This window comes from Martes martes (assembly GCF_963455335.1).
Source record: "Martes martes genome assembly, chromosome: 11".
Classification (NCBI taxonomy): domain Eukaryota; kingdom Metazoa; phylum Chordata; class Mammalia; order Carnivora; family Mustelidae; genus Martes; species Martes martes.
The window spans coordinates 94068555-94085147 of record NC_137899.1 but is presented as its reverse complement, the minus strand read 5'-3'; the positions used below and the strand labels follow the sequence as shown (position 1 = coordinate 94085147).

General features: G+C 42.8%; 1 protein-coding gene across 1 annotated transcript in view; it reads right to left on the bottom strand.

The window, feature by feature from the left end:
- TBXAS1 (thromboxane A synthase 1) overlaps window positions 1-16593 on the bottom strand; it is a 161545-nt gene that overhangs the window by 97659 nt on the left and 47293 nt on the right. Inside the window, exons 3-4 of the mRNA XM_080818371.1 lie at window positions 15057-15150; window positions 12417-12469 (exon numbers count right to left, since the gene is read on the bottom strand). Of these exons, the coding sequence (XP_080674497.1) occupies window positions 12417-12469; window positions 15057-15150 (147 nt within the window). The remainder of the gene's footprint in view (window positions 1-12416; window positions 12470-15056; window positions 15151-16593) is intronic.

The following is a 16593-nucleotide window of genomic DNA, read 5'->3' as shown; positions in this document are numbered from 1 at the left end:
CATCCACCAGCCAAAGGCCCGGGGCAGAGGTTATAATTTCCTCTTGAATCAGGGACAAAGATAGCATCATTTGCTCACAGTGCCTCCTTAGTGGTTAATGTGGGGAGCCTGGGCAGCGTGTCAGAGAGTCAGGCCTTTGTCAGTAGACCAGTACACTGTGAGCCTCACTCGGAGTAGGAAATTCCGTATAGTAGGTTGCAAAATTCTTATAGTCTGGGGGTGTGATGGGGGAGAAGTTGTGAGGAGCATGGTCTTGAGATGCAAACAATAATCAAGGAATTTATTTTAGTAATTAAGTTGCTACGATCACGCCCCAGGCATGCAGGCATCCTAAAACCTGGCAGCCCCTTGCTAGGAATTACTTCGTGTGCCCAGCGGCAGAAGTCTCCCACTTAAGACAGACCAGGAATAATTGCAGTACATAGTAAATGACCCAAACTCTAAAAGATTTAGGGGTCTTAAGGGGGAAAGGAGAATATGGCCCATTTTATTTTATTTCCTTAATAAAGATTTTATTTATTTATCTAGAGAGAGAGAAAGAGAGCATGGGAGTTGGGGAAGGGGAGAAAATCTTCAAGCAATCCCCGCCCTTCCAGCCATGCTAAGCATGGAGACTGACGTGGGGCTCAGTCCCACCACCCATGAGATCATGACGTGAGCCGAAACCAGGAGTTGGTCGCTTAACGGACCGTGCCACCCAGGGGCCCCATGTGGTCCATTTTATTATTTTTTAAGAGATTTTATTTATTTATTTGAGAGAGAGAGAGAGAGAGCACAAGCAGGAGGGAGGGGTTGAGGCAGAGAGAGAGCAGACACCCGCTGAGTGGGGAGACTGAGGTGGGGCTCGATCCTGGGACTCTGGGATCATGACCTGAGCCTAAGGAAGATTCTTAACTGACAGAGCCACCCAGCACCCCTAAATGGTCCATTTTAAAGATAAAATTAGATTATTCAAAACTTAGTAGAATTTCAAACGTGTGAGATGATACGTGATTTGTTTGTTCGAAAGTGTATTCTATATATCCAGAGTGAATTTGGTGTAGACATTTAGATGCCTTTGCCTTCTGCCCTATGTTACAAGATTCAAAACTGTTTGCTTTTTTTTTTTTTTTTAATCATTCAAGGGCTCCAGGAACTTGAAAAAAGTTTCTCTGCTCCCAAAATCAGGATAAAGAAGAACTTTAAGCTCTGTGTGAATTGGGAATTAGTTGCTCCTTTGAATTTAGAAATGACTTTTTTTACATCGTGAAATCAAAGATAGTGTGTCATTCTTATTTTTGGACAGAATAGGGATGCTATTTGCATTCTCAATTAATTAGGGTTGAGAGCCATAAGAATTGGGTAAGCGTGTGCAATTTTTGAGAGTATTTGTGCAGAAGAGTTCTCGACAGAAGATGTCTGCTAATGCCATGTGTATCTGGACCTGCTTCCAGATGGGAGAATGCCTTGGCAAATGCCACAGTGATTCATGACTAGGTTACATAATTCTATTTTGCATTTTGGGTTGAACAACTTGGATTTGTTGCAGGTACAATTCAATTAAATATGGAATTTATTATTTGAAAATATTAGCTGGAAATAGAGCTTTTATGCAGCTTTAATTTGAGATGTTCTATTGTTCGGGGACACCCTGGTACAGGGCTGTCACCTGGGGGATAAAGAAGTCACTGATGCCATGTGTGGTTGTCACTGATGGAGGGTGAGCTCCCTTCCATCTTGAACCCGCTATGCTGGTAGATTTGGGGAATGCAGATCAAGGAGTGTAAAACTGAAAATCTGAGGCTGACTTTTCCCTGCCTCTGAGCCCTGCACTCTTCCCAGCCAAGTGCTTGTCCCCCACCTGCAGTCCCAGCCCCTCCCCAGATGTGGAGAGGGACACCAACCTTGATCTGCTCCCCCCAGGAGGGATCTCTTGTCCCCAGCTGGCAGCAGGGACTGGGTCTGGTTTCTGCATCCTGGACCTCACATTCTGCTCCCAGTCTGAGGACTGAGCGCCTGTGTGTGGTTTGTCCCCAGGCCTCTCCCCTCTGATGCCCTGCTTTCCTCCTCCCAGAGGCCCATCTCAGGACCTGGCATCCCCTGTTGTTGGGGCCTGATGTCCACTGACAGGTCTTCCTGATTTCTGCTTTTCTGGATGCCTGATTCTTGTCCAACTGACCTCCTCTTTGGGCAGCCTTCTCCTGGACTGTTCACAATGGCCATGTTTGCTGGAATGGGGAGCTGCCAATTTCTTAACCCTTTCAGCACCGTGCTTCGCTCATTGGCTGGAACCTCCTCCATCAGCAACCCCAGCCTGGTCAGTTTTCCATATCTGGCCACCCCAGGGAATGTCTGGGTCATTCCTTCTGCTGCCCCGTCCCTTGGAAGCACACAATGATGGCCATACCTCACTGAGACAGAGTTTTCCCTGAACTACTTAGGTATTGACCCTCAATGCAAAAATAGTGCCAACAGATGTTTTAAATTGCCAGCCCGTATATTCTGTTAACGCTTTTTCACTTGAAAGATTCTGGGTTAAGCCTGGGCAGGCATTGTCATAATGCCTGAACTTTTGATTTTAAAGAAGCAACAGCAAGGTGTTCTTGGGCAGCAAGTGCTGAGTGAGGGGCAGGAGTGCCCCCCCCCGCCCCCGCCGAGGGACGGTTTCAGCTTATATTCTATTTCAGCCACTGATTTTGTCCAGAGGTCTCACAGTCGGAAACCACCATAAAAACAGGGGCTTATCACATTTTCAGTGATGACTGTTGGGGTCGAGCCATTGGTTTGCAGCTCCCTCATTTAGAGCTGGCAAGGGTTTCAGGTATCATCTGGCCCTTTGCTTTTCAAATTGCTCATCTTGAGTTACTAGTGGTTATGAAACCGATTCAGTGAGTCGTGACGAGCTTGTATTTTTTTGTTTTGTTTTGTTTTGTTTTCCAGGAAATAATAGAATAGAATAGGTCAATGTGGATCTTACAGTAATAAGATGTTCTTTTGTAAGACTTTTATTTCAAGTGTGCGTGTCCTGGATCACCGTGCAAAATGTATTATTCACCAAGGCTCATAATTCAAGTGTCGAAGTCACTGATAGAGTCCACATCCCTCATTTTATTTTGAGAAATCTGGGGCTTCGAGAGGGGAAGAGATTGGCTTAAATCCATCAAGGTAACAAGGGGCAGATAGGGGAGCTGGAGCTGGAATGTGAACCCCAGTTTTCTCCTGTAAGTTGGCATGCTCTGTTTGATGATTTTTTTCCAAAGAAAGAGGAATTCATATGGGGTCCTGATTTTTAGGAGTGTAGGTCCCAAAGACCTGGACAGAAGGAGTCATTGAACTACGCAGTAACCCCCACCTATGGGTTGTCATAGAATGAGAACGGGGGAAGGGAAGTGGTGAGAAATGGTGAGTAAAAGAAGAGACTCGAAGTCCAGAAAAAATGGGTAAACATCAGAAGGGTCTTTGGATGAAGACTAGGGAAAAAGAGTAATCTTAAACCATAAGGAAGAATGGAAGCCTTATAGTCACTCAGGTGTAACAAGAGACTGTGATAGGGATAGGAGAGGTGAAAAGCAAGCTCATTCAAGAGAAGTGGGATGCTAATAGAATTCTTCCTGTCCTTTTGGGTCTAGATTGCCTGTTTATCTTAGGACAACTGTTCCTTTGATAATTCTACCTATTAGGCTACATGCTTCAGTGGGTGGTAATTATCATGTATTTTCCTGCTGACAACTTTCTTCCTACTCTTAAAGCCCTCCTAGGAAAAAAAAATCAGTCAATTATATTCATTTTTATAAAAAAAAATGCACCCCCACCCTAAAATGCAACACCAGGCTAATTATTCATTTAAAAATGTGCCCTTGCAAGTTGAGTGTTAGCAACTGATCTCTTTTGACTGGTGAGAATACAGATATTTAACTCACAGAATGATTCTCAGTGATTATGGCATGCAGACCACCAGGTCTCATATTAATTTTGGTTTCAGATTCATATCACTTGAAGATGGCGATCCTAAGCTTTGTTTTCCACACTTTCTTGAAAGACTCAACTTTTACCAAGTCAGGAGACCCAAATATTGCCCCCTCCGCCCCCTATCAGTTGCCCAGGTGTGAGTCTGAACGCTTGTCTTTTCTTGAACAAAGCAGCCACGGGTTCCAGCCCACGCCATCCTCTGCCACGTTTTCAAGTCCCCTGTGTTCAAGTATCTTGTGTTGTCTTAGAGAACAACCAGGGGGCACAGGGCTGTAGCAGACTGAGTCCTTTGGAGCCCTTTCGTTCCCAGAGTTTTAGGTCTTTGCAGGTCGGCCCGCAAACGTCCTGCACGTTGACGACACAGCCATCCACCTACATTTAAGCAAACCCATCTCAGCGCCATCCTGCAGCCACACGTGTCTAGCACGTGAGCTCGCTGGCTTGGAGCTCTCACGTGCGAACGTTCCAGACCCTACTCTGTTCGAAGCTCCGGCTCTCCTGAAAAAACACTGAAATGACCTCACTGTTTTCGTTGCTTTCCCATATGCATCCCAAAGTTCTCAACTTCCTCACTGCCTGGTGACAAGGTGCTGTTAGTTCATGGGCACTGGCTAATTAAATAAAAACGGTGCTAAAAACCTCCAAGTTGGAAGCATATGAGACACCTCTACCTCCCATGGGCATGAACCTTGTGTCTGAGTGCCAGGTCTTTTCTACCAAAGCCTTATTTGTTTGCTAAATTGATTTTTTTTTTTTTCCAGTTTGGGGACTCAAGGATCCCTGAGAGATTACTTTAGATTCTGAGGCTTGCAAAGATGTTCTGAGAACATTCTACTGCTGCTAGGTACCAGAAGGTACTGCATGCATGATATCCAAATAAGATTATTTGGTGGAGTGCTGACATGTAATTAGGGAAGGGATTAGTGCACAGAAGTCAGAAATATGTAGATATGGGCACTAGTAAATGATAACAGTGATGTTCATTTCAGTTGGCAAAGAATGACTTTCCAGATGGAACACTACCATCTGAAAAAAGTAAGAGTGAATGCCTCCTCCTACCCTTACTCTCAAGTAGATTCTCAAGGTATTAAATATTGAAATTTTTTAGATGAAATAAAAGACACCAGAAAACTGGAAATTAAAAACATATATCTTTTTGAGTAAGATCCAAAATGTAGAGACCATTAAAATTGATTAAATTCAACCATTAAAAAACCAAATGTTTTCTGATTGGAAAGAATACACAATAAATGAAGTTAAACAATATATAGGAGAAAATATTTGCAATGCATGTTAGATGTAAAGGGCTATTTTCTTTAATATGTGAAGAGCTTCTGCAACTAAATTGGGAAAAGATCACTAATCCAATAGAAAAGTGGCAGAGGAGTCTTCAGAAAAAAAAAATGCTTTTTAAACATAAACAAAAAAAATGGATTTTAAACATATGAAAGATACCCAAGCTTGTTCATCATTAGAAAAGTGCAAATCAAAACTACCGTCAAGTGGTAAAGACTTAAAATGATGACCACCACATGTTAATGGCAATCACGTGAGAGAAACAGGTGCTCTCATATACTTATTTATGAGAATATATATTGATATAACTCCTAGATAGAGCCATTTAAAATAAAATAAAAAATGTAGATAATCTTTGACCTAATAATTTGTTTTAGGAATTTATCCTACAGACATACTTACATAAGATAGCAATGATGTATATATAAGAATATTCACTGCCATATTATTTATGAGAACAAAATATGTTCATCAATTGAAAAGTTAATTTTAGAATTCGGATACATCCATACAATGGAATCCTTAAAAAACAGAATAGCAGTTATGGGGCACCTGGGTGATTCAGTCATTAAACGTCTGCTTTCGGCTCAGGTCATGATCCCAGAGTCCTGGGATCAAGCCCCACATTGGGCTCCCGGCTCAGCGGGAAGTCTGCTTCTCCCTCTCCCTCCCCCTGCTTGTGTTCCTGTTCTCGCTATCTCTTTCTCTGTCAAATAAATAAATAAAATCTTAAAAAAATAGAATAGCAATTAACAAGAATGAATGTACTGAAATGGGACAATTTCACAAATATCATTAATGAACAAGGCAAGATAAAGAACGGCATCTAGCATATATTGTCCATCCGAGTGTTAAGAAATTGATAGCCGAGGTTTCTTCTGGGAAGGAGTGGCTAAGGGTCCACTTTCTGCTGAATACTTGTTTGTACTTTATGAATTGTATACAATATGCATGCTTACCAACTGACAACTTACTGTTCCAAGGAGGGTATATGAGACCACTGAACAAATCTGGCTCGTTAAAGGCATATAGGAATGAGGGGGCAGTAATGAAATGGAGGGGTGGAGAAGGATGCAGGCCAAGAAGCACGAGAATCAAATTCAACAAGAGGGAGTAAAGTTTATACTAGAAATCAAGGGTCAAAGTAAAGTAAGGGCAAGAAGAGATAGGGAAGGAGCTAAATAGAACAGCTACAGAACTATCCCTTAAGAGACATCTAAGAGAAGGGTAAAGAAGCTTTGGATAGGAGACTTCCGGAGTCACAAATGAGCTAAACTTAGGTGCCGTAAGTACTTGTAAGTAATTAATAGGAAGAGTTTAATAAAGGCTTGTCACCCACTGGATTATCAAGCCAGTTACAAACTGGAAGGGAAAATCATCTCCATCCTGTTTCTATCCAATCACAAGTGTCTGATGGTTATGTTGATGCTGTTCTTTTCGGGTTTAGGAAGCCATATAAATCCAACTGGGGGCTCACGCTCAGACCGAAGGAGCTAACCGGTAATCATTAACTGACGGCAGGTTGTCTAAAGCCGTAAAGCCTCACTTTCTTCCTATTATGTTGTCAGGGGTCCTACCGTGCAATTCAAAAGAGTTCAAACCAAGTATTGTGAATAAAAACTGGATAGGTACGTGTGCCAGTCCATCTGCTTTACATTCAAGTTCAAAGAAGGCAGAGATAACATGTGTAGTTTTATCTGCACAGTGCGTGGCAAAGCAGGCTACATAATTAGATACTTGGTAAAGACATTTTGTTCTCGGTGGTGGTGGCGGTGACAATAAACAGTGATGCTGTCAACCCTTCTTGGCAGAAAGCTTCTCGAGCAGTATCTTCCCCATAGCAGTGAGTGGGAGGGAGGATGGATAAGGAGCCGATCTCCAGTTTGGGGACCCAGACTCTCACTGAGTTGCTATGATAACAACCAGATAATAAGCATCATGATCCCCATATTTGGCTTTCGGGTCCAGAGCAGAGAGGAGGTCCTCTCTGCACATGCTTCTCCCAGCACGGAGTACTGTCCTGACACCCAGCAACGCAGTGCCTCTCTATATGGCATCAACAGTGTGGGGCTTTCCTTGTCAAATGCTGCATCAATCTAATCATTTTAATTTTTAAGAGGACCAATCTGGTCTTGGTAATATTTTCTAAAAAACAAAAGTAGGGGCGCCCGGGTGGTTCAGTTGGTTAAGCTACTGCCTTCAGCTCAGGTCATGATCCCGGAGTTCTGGGACAGAGTCCCATAATCGGACTTCCCCTGCTCTGCAGGGAGCCTGCTTCTCCCTCTTCCTCTGCCTGTCCCCCTGCTTGTGCTCGCGCTCTCTCTCTGTGTCAAATAAAGAAATAAAATCTTTAAAAATAAATAAATAAAAGTAGTCAGGGGCTCCTGGGTGGCTCCGTCGTCCATTAAGCATCTGTCTTTGGCTTGGGATGTCATCCCAGGGTCCTGGGATTGAGCCCCGCATTTCATCGGGCTCCCCGCTTGGCAGCAAGCCTGCTTCTCCTGCTCCCTCTGCCACTCCCCCTGTTTGTGCATGCGCACTTTCTCTCCCTAAATAAATAAATAAATAAATATCTTTTTAAAAATAAATAAAAATAGTCTAAAAATTAATATAACTTCAACTGAATCACTGTGTAAAAGAAAGGCTTTTTACTGAACGTAGTTCATCCTTGACATTCCCAACCAGCTTAACCAACTGAGCCACCCAGGTGTCCCCATCCCTTTCATTTTTTTTTTTTTAAATTTCTTTTCAGTGTAACAGTATTCATTGTTTTTGCACCACACCCAGTGCTCCATGCAATACGTCCCCTCCCCAATACCCACCTCCTGGTTCCCCCAACCTCCCACCCCCCGCCCCTTCAAAACCCTCAGGTTGTTTTTCAGTGTCCATAGTCTCTCATGGTTCTCCTCCCCTTCCAATTTCCCTCAATTCCCTTCTCCTCTCCATCTCCCCATGTCCTCCATGTTATTTGTTATGCTCCACAAATAAGTGAGACCATATGATACTTGACTCTCTCTGCTTGACTTATTTCACTCAGCATAATCTCTTCCAGTCCCGTCCATGTTGCTACAAAAGTTGGGTATTCGTCCTTTCTGATGGAGGCGTAATACTCCATAGTGTATATGGACCACATCTTCCTTATCCATTCATCCGTTGAAGGGCATCTTGGTTCTTTCCACAGTTTGGCGACCATGGCCATTGCTGCTATGAACATTGGGCTACAGATGGCCCTTCTTTTCACTACATCTGTATCTTTGGGGTAAGTACCCAGTAATGCAATTGCAGGGTCATAGGGAAGCTCTATTTTTAATTTCTTGAGGAATCCCCACACTGTTCTCCAAAGTGGCTGCACCAACTTGCATTCCCACCAACAGTGTAAGAGGGTTCCCCTTTCTCCACATCCTCTCCAACACATGTTGTTTCCTGTCTTGCTAATTTTGGCCATTCTAACTGCTGTAAGGTGGTATCTCAATGTGGTTTTAATTTGAATCTCCCTAATGGCTAGTGATGATGAACATTTTTTCATGTGTCTGATAGCCATTTGTATATCTTCATTGGAGAAGTGTCTGTTCATATCTTCTGCCCATTTTTTGATATGATTATCAGTTTTGTGTGTGTTGAGTTTGAGAAGTTCTTTATAGATCCTAGATATCAATCTTTTGTCTGTACTGTCATTTGCAAATATCTTCCTCCCATTCCGTGGGTTGCTTCTTTGTTTTGTTGACTGTTTCTTTTGCTGTGCAGAAGCTTTTGATCTTGATGAAGTCCCAAAAGTTCATTTTCGCTTTTGTTTCCTTTGCTTTTGGAGATATCAATTCAGTAACGTGGCAGGATACAAAGTCAATATACAGAAATCAGTGGCTTTCTTATACACTAACAATGAAAATTCAGAAAGGGAAATTAGAGAATCAATTCCATTTACTATAGCACCAAGAACCATAAGATACCTCGGAATAAACCTAACCAAAGAGGTAAAGGATCTGTCCTCGAGGAACTACGGAACACTCATGAAAGAAATTGAAGAAGACACAAAAAGATGGAAGACCATTCCATGCTCTTGGATCAGAAGAATAAACATTGTTAAAATGTCTATACTGCCTAGAGCAATCTATACCTTTAATGCCATTCCGATCAAAATTCCACCGGTATTTTTCAAAGAGCTAGAGCAAATAATCCTAAAATTTGTATGGAATCAGACGAGACCCCGAATTGCTAAGGAAATGTTGGAAAACAAAAATAAAACTGGCGGCATCACGTTACCTGATTTCAAGCTTTACTACAAAGCTGTGATCACCAAGACAGCATGGTACTGGCATAAAAACAGAAACATCGACCAGTGGAACAGATTAGAGAGTCCAGATATGGACCCTCAACTCTATGGTCAAATAATCTTCAACAAAGCAGGAAAAAATATACAGTGGAAAAAAGACAGTCTCTTCAATAAATGGTGCTGGGAAAATTGGACAGCTATATGTAGAAGAATGAAACTCGACCATTCTCTTACACCGTACACAAAGATAAACTCAAAATGGATAAAAGACCTCAACGTGAGACAGGAATCCATCAGAATCCTAGAGGAGAACATAGGCAGTAACCTCTTCAATATCAGCCACAGCAACTTCTTTCAAGATATGTCATCCCTTTCATTTTTAAAGGTGAGCACATCGATTCTCATCAAGATTACAGCGCTCAGTCCGGGCTTTGCCCCATCACCGTCTTGACTCCAAATCCAGGAGTGGACATGTTTAAAAAGAAGTCAGCATTTTATGGCTCATCTTTTTTTCTAAAGGAGAAAAATGTTGACAGTTTTGTAGGAAGAAATTATTTCATCACCTTTCTTTTTTCCCCTTTTCACCAGAGGTGGGAACAAAGAGTGGAGATGATACTGCAGTTTCTATCTCTACAACCTCATCAGAAATCATTCTCTTCGATTCCCTTTTTCTTGAAATGAAAAGGATAAATGGTGTTAACTTAGTTAAAGTTGGGCAGGTGGAGTTGATCAGACATCCTGTCGTCAAAGAGACTAATTGTCTCTCCCTCCTTCCCTCTTTCTCTTTGGCCCCCACCTCGCACACAGGCATGCACACCACACCAGCCACAAGTTAATACAGTGCCCTTTAAACTCTTCATCTGACATTTTAAAATTATTTTAAAATACCCAAGTGCTCTACTCTGAAAACTCTGTACCTAAAGACTACTCCAGGGGATGGATTCCTAGAGTTGAAACTTAGAGAGGCCTTTTCCTAATTCTAGTTAAGCTGCTGTCATTCTGAGTCACTGCTATGTCTCAGTAACGTACGGGACAGTCTCCAAGGTCAGTGTCAAGTCAACCACGGATTGAGACTGTTGGGAAGAGAGAACTGGAATGAGAACATTGAAAAAGCAATAGAACAGCACAAGAGTAAGAGAAAGGTAAATGGGTCAATCCTTTGAGCCTTTATTAAGTACCTATCATACTTAAAACAAGAAGCTATGCAAGTAAAAAAAAAAAAGTGAAGACCAAGCTAAAAGATATCTTAGAGAATTACATAGAGTTAATTATTATTGAAAGATGTGCATCATCTCCCTGCCCTTCCATCAGAGGAACACACGTCCCTGCCCCGTCCGTGTCAGGCTTGGCCAGGTGACTTGCTTTGGCCTCACTGCGGGCAGAGTGTACTTCCTGCCCTGACTTTGAGTGTGGCCATAGAACTTGGTTTGGCCAATAGGATGTTATCAGACACGATGCAGCAGAAACTTAAAAATGTTCTTGTGCTCTTAGGTGTGCTCTCTTGAATATTTGCCTTCACCTTGAGAAGAGCCTTTCCTGGTTTCTTTGCTATTCCAAGAAGGACGAGAGATACGTAGAGCAGAGTTGCCCCACTTGAGCCTAAGTGAGCTGGCTGCCCAGAGGACCAGCAGATGCACCAGCAAGCCCAGCTGAGTTGAGCCAAGGGTAGCTTAGATTAATCGATTCCAGCCACCCCTTAGACATGTGATGATGAATAATTTTTTGTTTAAGTCCCTGCATTTTAGGTCAGTTTGTTCCGCAGCAGTGACAAACTAATTCAGAGAGCATCTAGTATGACAATTTATTACTTTTGCAGGATCATATAGCAAACTAAAGGGCAGTGAGAACAACTTGGCCAAAACTTTGGCCAACAACTTGGCCAAAACTTTACCTAGCCAAAACTCCCAGGTAGAGCCTTTTCCATAAAATACAAGTCAGTCTTTTGAAAATCATCACTGGGAGAAGGAGCAACATGGATCCTATGGATAGAAGGGTTCCCAAACCACTGGACCCCATTAGCGCGTACATTAGGAACACAACAGAAGTTTACTACACCTAAAACAGTGGTCATAGACCTGGAGGTCTGGAAAAAAGCTGCTAATAATCACCCCATGGCTGAGGAGGAGCGATACAGAAACAGTCTAAAAATGATTAGGACTCCAGTGTTGAAAGACACACGTTGAGAATCAATGACTCAAGTCTGTCAAATCTTGAATAAAATAATTGGTCTTAACATATGTTTGTTCACCAGCTTCTGGAATTTCATTATTTTTTTTTTTAAAGAAGGAGCATTAACTGAGGCATAACAAGGGAAAATTCAAGAAAAAAAAGAGGGCTCTAGTACTTTACATGGCAGAGAACTAGGGTGACCAGATGTCCCAGTATATCCAGGACAGTCATCATGTCCACTGTTGTCCTGGGGTAATTATTAATAGTGACCTCTTTCACAGTCAACACAGTGTATTGTATTGGATGGCAGGTTATATGGTCATGCAGCTGACAGCATGTTTTACCCACAGAATTGAACAAAACGGGTCCAAGTTAGGTTTTGGTAAGTTCATGAGAAAAGACCAGTCATGGGTTCTCAAGGCAAACTAAACTGAGGCATGGAGGGCCACTGTGTCCAATTGCAGCAGTAGTGCAAGATGGTCAAGGCACCCAGGGTCTGACCTAACTGGTCAGGGTCTTAAAGGCTGGGAAATGGTATTCTTTCAGCCTAGCATGGGGCCCCCTTGGGCAACACTGGGGCCTCCTCCAGGAGCCTCATCTGTACAGCTAAGCCCTCTCTTTGTGGGTCCTCGAAAGACCTAAACACATACAACATCCCCATTCTGGTTATTACTTCCTTATCAGACCATGCAGAAATCAAGATAAATGGTAGAAAAGTGGAGTTCCCTCTTACCCACACAGAGGTCCGTATAGCTTTCTGAGCTCCATTTGGCTTTCCCAGAAACCCTGCGGAAAACACATCACTATCGTAAGAATAAGATTAAACAATATTTCAAGTATTCAAATTTATTCAGGAAAAAGTCCAGAACCGTGAGAACACAATTACATAAACAATAAAAAAGAATTCAAGTTCTATTGCTTTCAAGTACTTTGAAGTATTAGAATAAACAAATAGTTTTAAAAAACATATTGCCAAGGAAAAATCTCGGTCAACTCTGTTTTAATGGATGGAAGGAGATCATCTCTACTTAAAGTATTTGCGTGTAATTGCTGCTAAAATATTTGAAAACTGTTTGCTTTCTCAACTATGTTAACATTCCCCTCTGCAGTGTAGTTTATATTATTATTAATTTTGGCAAAGCCCCTTCTGACAGCCACTATATGTGTCAACGCCTGCTGCATCTATCCAAATTATCACAAATTCTGAATTATCATGATCCAAGTGAAATTTTTGACTAAAATCAATGGAGTCAGAACATAAGAACCTTAGAGTAGCTTCATATAGGACAAAACACTGACACATTTTGTCATGGGAAACGAGTATACCCGGAGACAGATGTCAGAAAATGCCAGGGTTGGGGTCATGTAGTGGGGATGGGGTTTGTGTGCAAATATAGATGGAGGAACTGTAGGGGTGAAGGTCTGGAGATTGCTAGATCCCTGTGTCATGGGAATGCAGTATAAAGGAGACACAACCGAGGCGTGGGGGAGAGGAGAGAGTTGGGAGGTGGGGGCTAGAAGAGGTGGCTGTTCCTTAATGGAAATACATCCCATTCTTATTACATCCACTTTCACAGTCTAAGCTTGCCATACATCAAGGAAAGCTTCTATGAATATAAAAATAGTCGCTGAAATTACTATGTTCTAGAAGGATCTTGGCAAGGTTTGTACATACAAGGATGACGAGCTGAAAAGGAGCATATGTGGAAATTACCAGAGGCAGGAGCACAGTGTTCTCTTCATATCGACAGTTCTACTATTTTTCCTCAGAATGTTAGTACTAAATTACTCAACTGAATACAACTGATCATTCCCCCCCTCCCAGAAATATGTGAAATCTATTTATTTTGAATTTCCTCTCCAGCGTGTTGTTCTCTTTTGACACTTAGAAACTTCTTCACACTCGCTTCAAGGACTCACCGGAAGCCTCAGTGAGGTCGCTGTTGGCGGGGTTAGCGTTGTGAGCGCGCCAGCCCTGAGACAGAGGTGGGGAGAAGGGATTTGAAACACGAAGAAGAGAGCAACAGCAACAATAAAGAGGAATGAGAATGTCGGGCAGAGAGAAGAGACAGAAAGGAAAAGAAACTGAGGAAGAGGGAAACGGACAGAAAGGGCTAACGCTGTTATCTGTGTGGGGCCGAGAGCCAGCCTTTCCAAGGGGGGTGGTGGGGAAAGCCGAGAACAACGCCGAACAGATATGACCAGGATTGGCCCAGTTAGCCCTTCCGGTCTGTGTTCAGCTCAGCGGTTCTTCACACGTGGGATCTGTCGGCTCCTGATGAAGGGTCTGGTGGCAGCACCACCATGAGTTCGCAGATGAAACCATCTGGCTTCTGAGAAAACCCCGTGAAGGGAAACAAAAATATTCTTAGAAGATAGTGTCTTGGGTCTTTATCTACAAATGCCTACGGGACCTTTCCACTTGCAGGTCATTCCGGCCAACCAAAGGTATCTCCCCAGACCAGCTGCCCTCCGGACCTTCTATTTCTGTCAACTCATGGCCATTCTCCCTGTGAACCTGGTTCAACACTTAGAGACGCTTTGGCTCATTTGCCTTGAATTCTCTATGCCGAATTTGTCCCAGGAGTTACTAACTTTGCCCCCAATATCCTTCTCTTTTACCCTCATCACCTGAGCCGAGCCCTTACCACGTCACGTAGGCTTTTTAAACTAAGTCTTCTCCCCTGCAGCACGACCTTCCATTTCAGGGTCCCTCTCCCGCTCACAAGTGAGTACGCTGGCCTTTCTAGAATGCCAGCCATCCAGGCTGTCACTCCCCCATTTTTGGCTTCTAGTCAATCCAGGCTACTCATCAAGCTGTGCCCTATTTCTCATTTAAGTACAAACACACATATTATTGTTCCCACCTGGGTTTGCATTCTCGCCCTTGTGTTTATTTCTCCTGCCAGACCTCCGTCTCCAGGAAGTCCTCCAGGGTGATTCTAGCCCTGACAGATCTTCCTCTCTTCTGAAGGACACCACAGCTACCATTTCGCTTGCCTAATCTAGCACTAGGGCACATCTTGTCTGGTGCTGAACACCATGATTTCATGCGCACGCTTAAGGGCATAAGTAATCTCTCTACTTCTTCCACATCCCAGGGCCTGGCACGTTTAGATACTCAGTCAGTGGGTTTTGGGGTAAATGGAGGAATGGACAGATGGCAGGACTCAACACATGTTGATGAGTGATAATCAATGGATCGTTGTCGTCACATGAGACTTCATTCAAGGAGGGGAAGGCTCATCACACAATGCCTTCACATATAGACCACCCAAGTGTGGGTGACCTAGATGGACGCACCCCTCCATGGGAAAAGCTGCCCTGGGTTCAGCATATCTTATGCTGGAAGACAACGGAAGGCTGCCCTTACCTGGCGGAAAAACGTCAAATTTCCAATAAAAGGAGAAGGCTTGGGATGTCTGATGCCCAGCTTCTCCAGTCTTGAAAACGCTGATGTGGAATACCTGAGGGGAAAAGCAAATCTTAAAAACCAAGAAATTGAAGTTTTCATTCATATGTTGACCCTGTTGGGAAACAGAATTAATGAGTTCTCCTCAAGGAAGAGTGGAAGGAGTGGTTTCTGGTTGACAGTGTCTAAGGACCAAAGAGATAGAGGCATAGAGGTGCGAGAGTGGAATGGACCCCAGGAAATTCCTCCTGATCCCATGACAGGCTGGAGATGGAGGAATCCTAAAATCTCAGAGGTGGGAGACACCTTGGCGAGGCTGTCTTCTAAATGCCCCTTCCCCACCATCAATAGGTTGTTTTTTTTAAAATGTACCTCTCCCCAGTTCAATTCCTTTGCTTCTACATCAACCATGAACAATTATCAGAAGACTAAGAAAAAAAAAAGTCCCAATGGCAAAAATAAGTTCCCTGTGCAAATTTGTGTGTTTTGCTGGTCAAAACTGACCTCTGCACATAGTTTGTCCCTCATCACATTCCATGGCTTAAGAGACAAACACAGAAACAGGGAGGCAGAGAACACACCATGGAGACAAGACCTCATCGCCAACTGCTTATAACCTCTTCGTGTCTTTGTTTTCATGGCCTGAAACCATATGGGAAGCATATTTTCTTAACCAAAAATCAGGAAACGTGGCCCGACAGATTTTGATGCCACTTTCCAGGAGAAAGCAGCAGTCTGAGAAGTGCAGCGTAGCTGTCAAAACATTGGAATTACTAGGATATTTCACCAGTTTATGGGAACAGAGGGATAACACAGTTAAAGTCAGAACTGGCTTAGAAAAACCTGGACATATGGCTGTAATCCCTAATCAGCCAGCCAATTAGGTCAAAAGTTCAGTTAGTTCAGAAAAATTAATGAGTCAAACTGGGTGTTTAGCATCATGCAGAGATCAGCCAAATCTCAATTTAGGAGCAAGGAAAAACATAGAGCATATCATTACAGCCAAGCTTCCTAGGAGCACTAGAATTTAGATGAATAAAATACTGCTCTAAAAATCACTCACTTATCATTAGAAAGATGGAATGTTCGCTATAGTCTTTGACCTCCCCCTTGCCCAGCTATAGTCCAATAAGCAGCACTTAAAATAAGAACTTTTCATCAAATATTCAAATATTCAGGGAAAGGACAACCCAACCCAAGTGTTGATTTGCATTATTCTGAGCAATGGGTCTACTTTTAAAGTAGTCACAAGGGAGAACCAAGAATGGGAAGGAGGTTTCCACCATGTGGCTGCTTTACTGGGTTTGAATGAATTCCTAGGACATCACACGGAAGTCCATGTTCAAGTGTAATTACAAATCACCCTCTGAAGCCACATGTGAATTACACAGATTAGTCGTGCCAACATTCCCCTTCATTAGTGTGTGTACCAAAGGTCGATAGCATAGTATGTACAATTATTTGTTCAAGTAGACTATGATATTTTAAGTAACTCCCC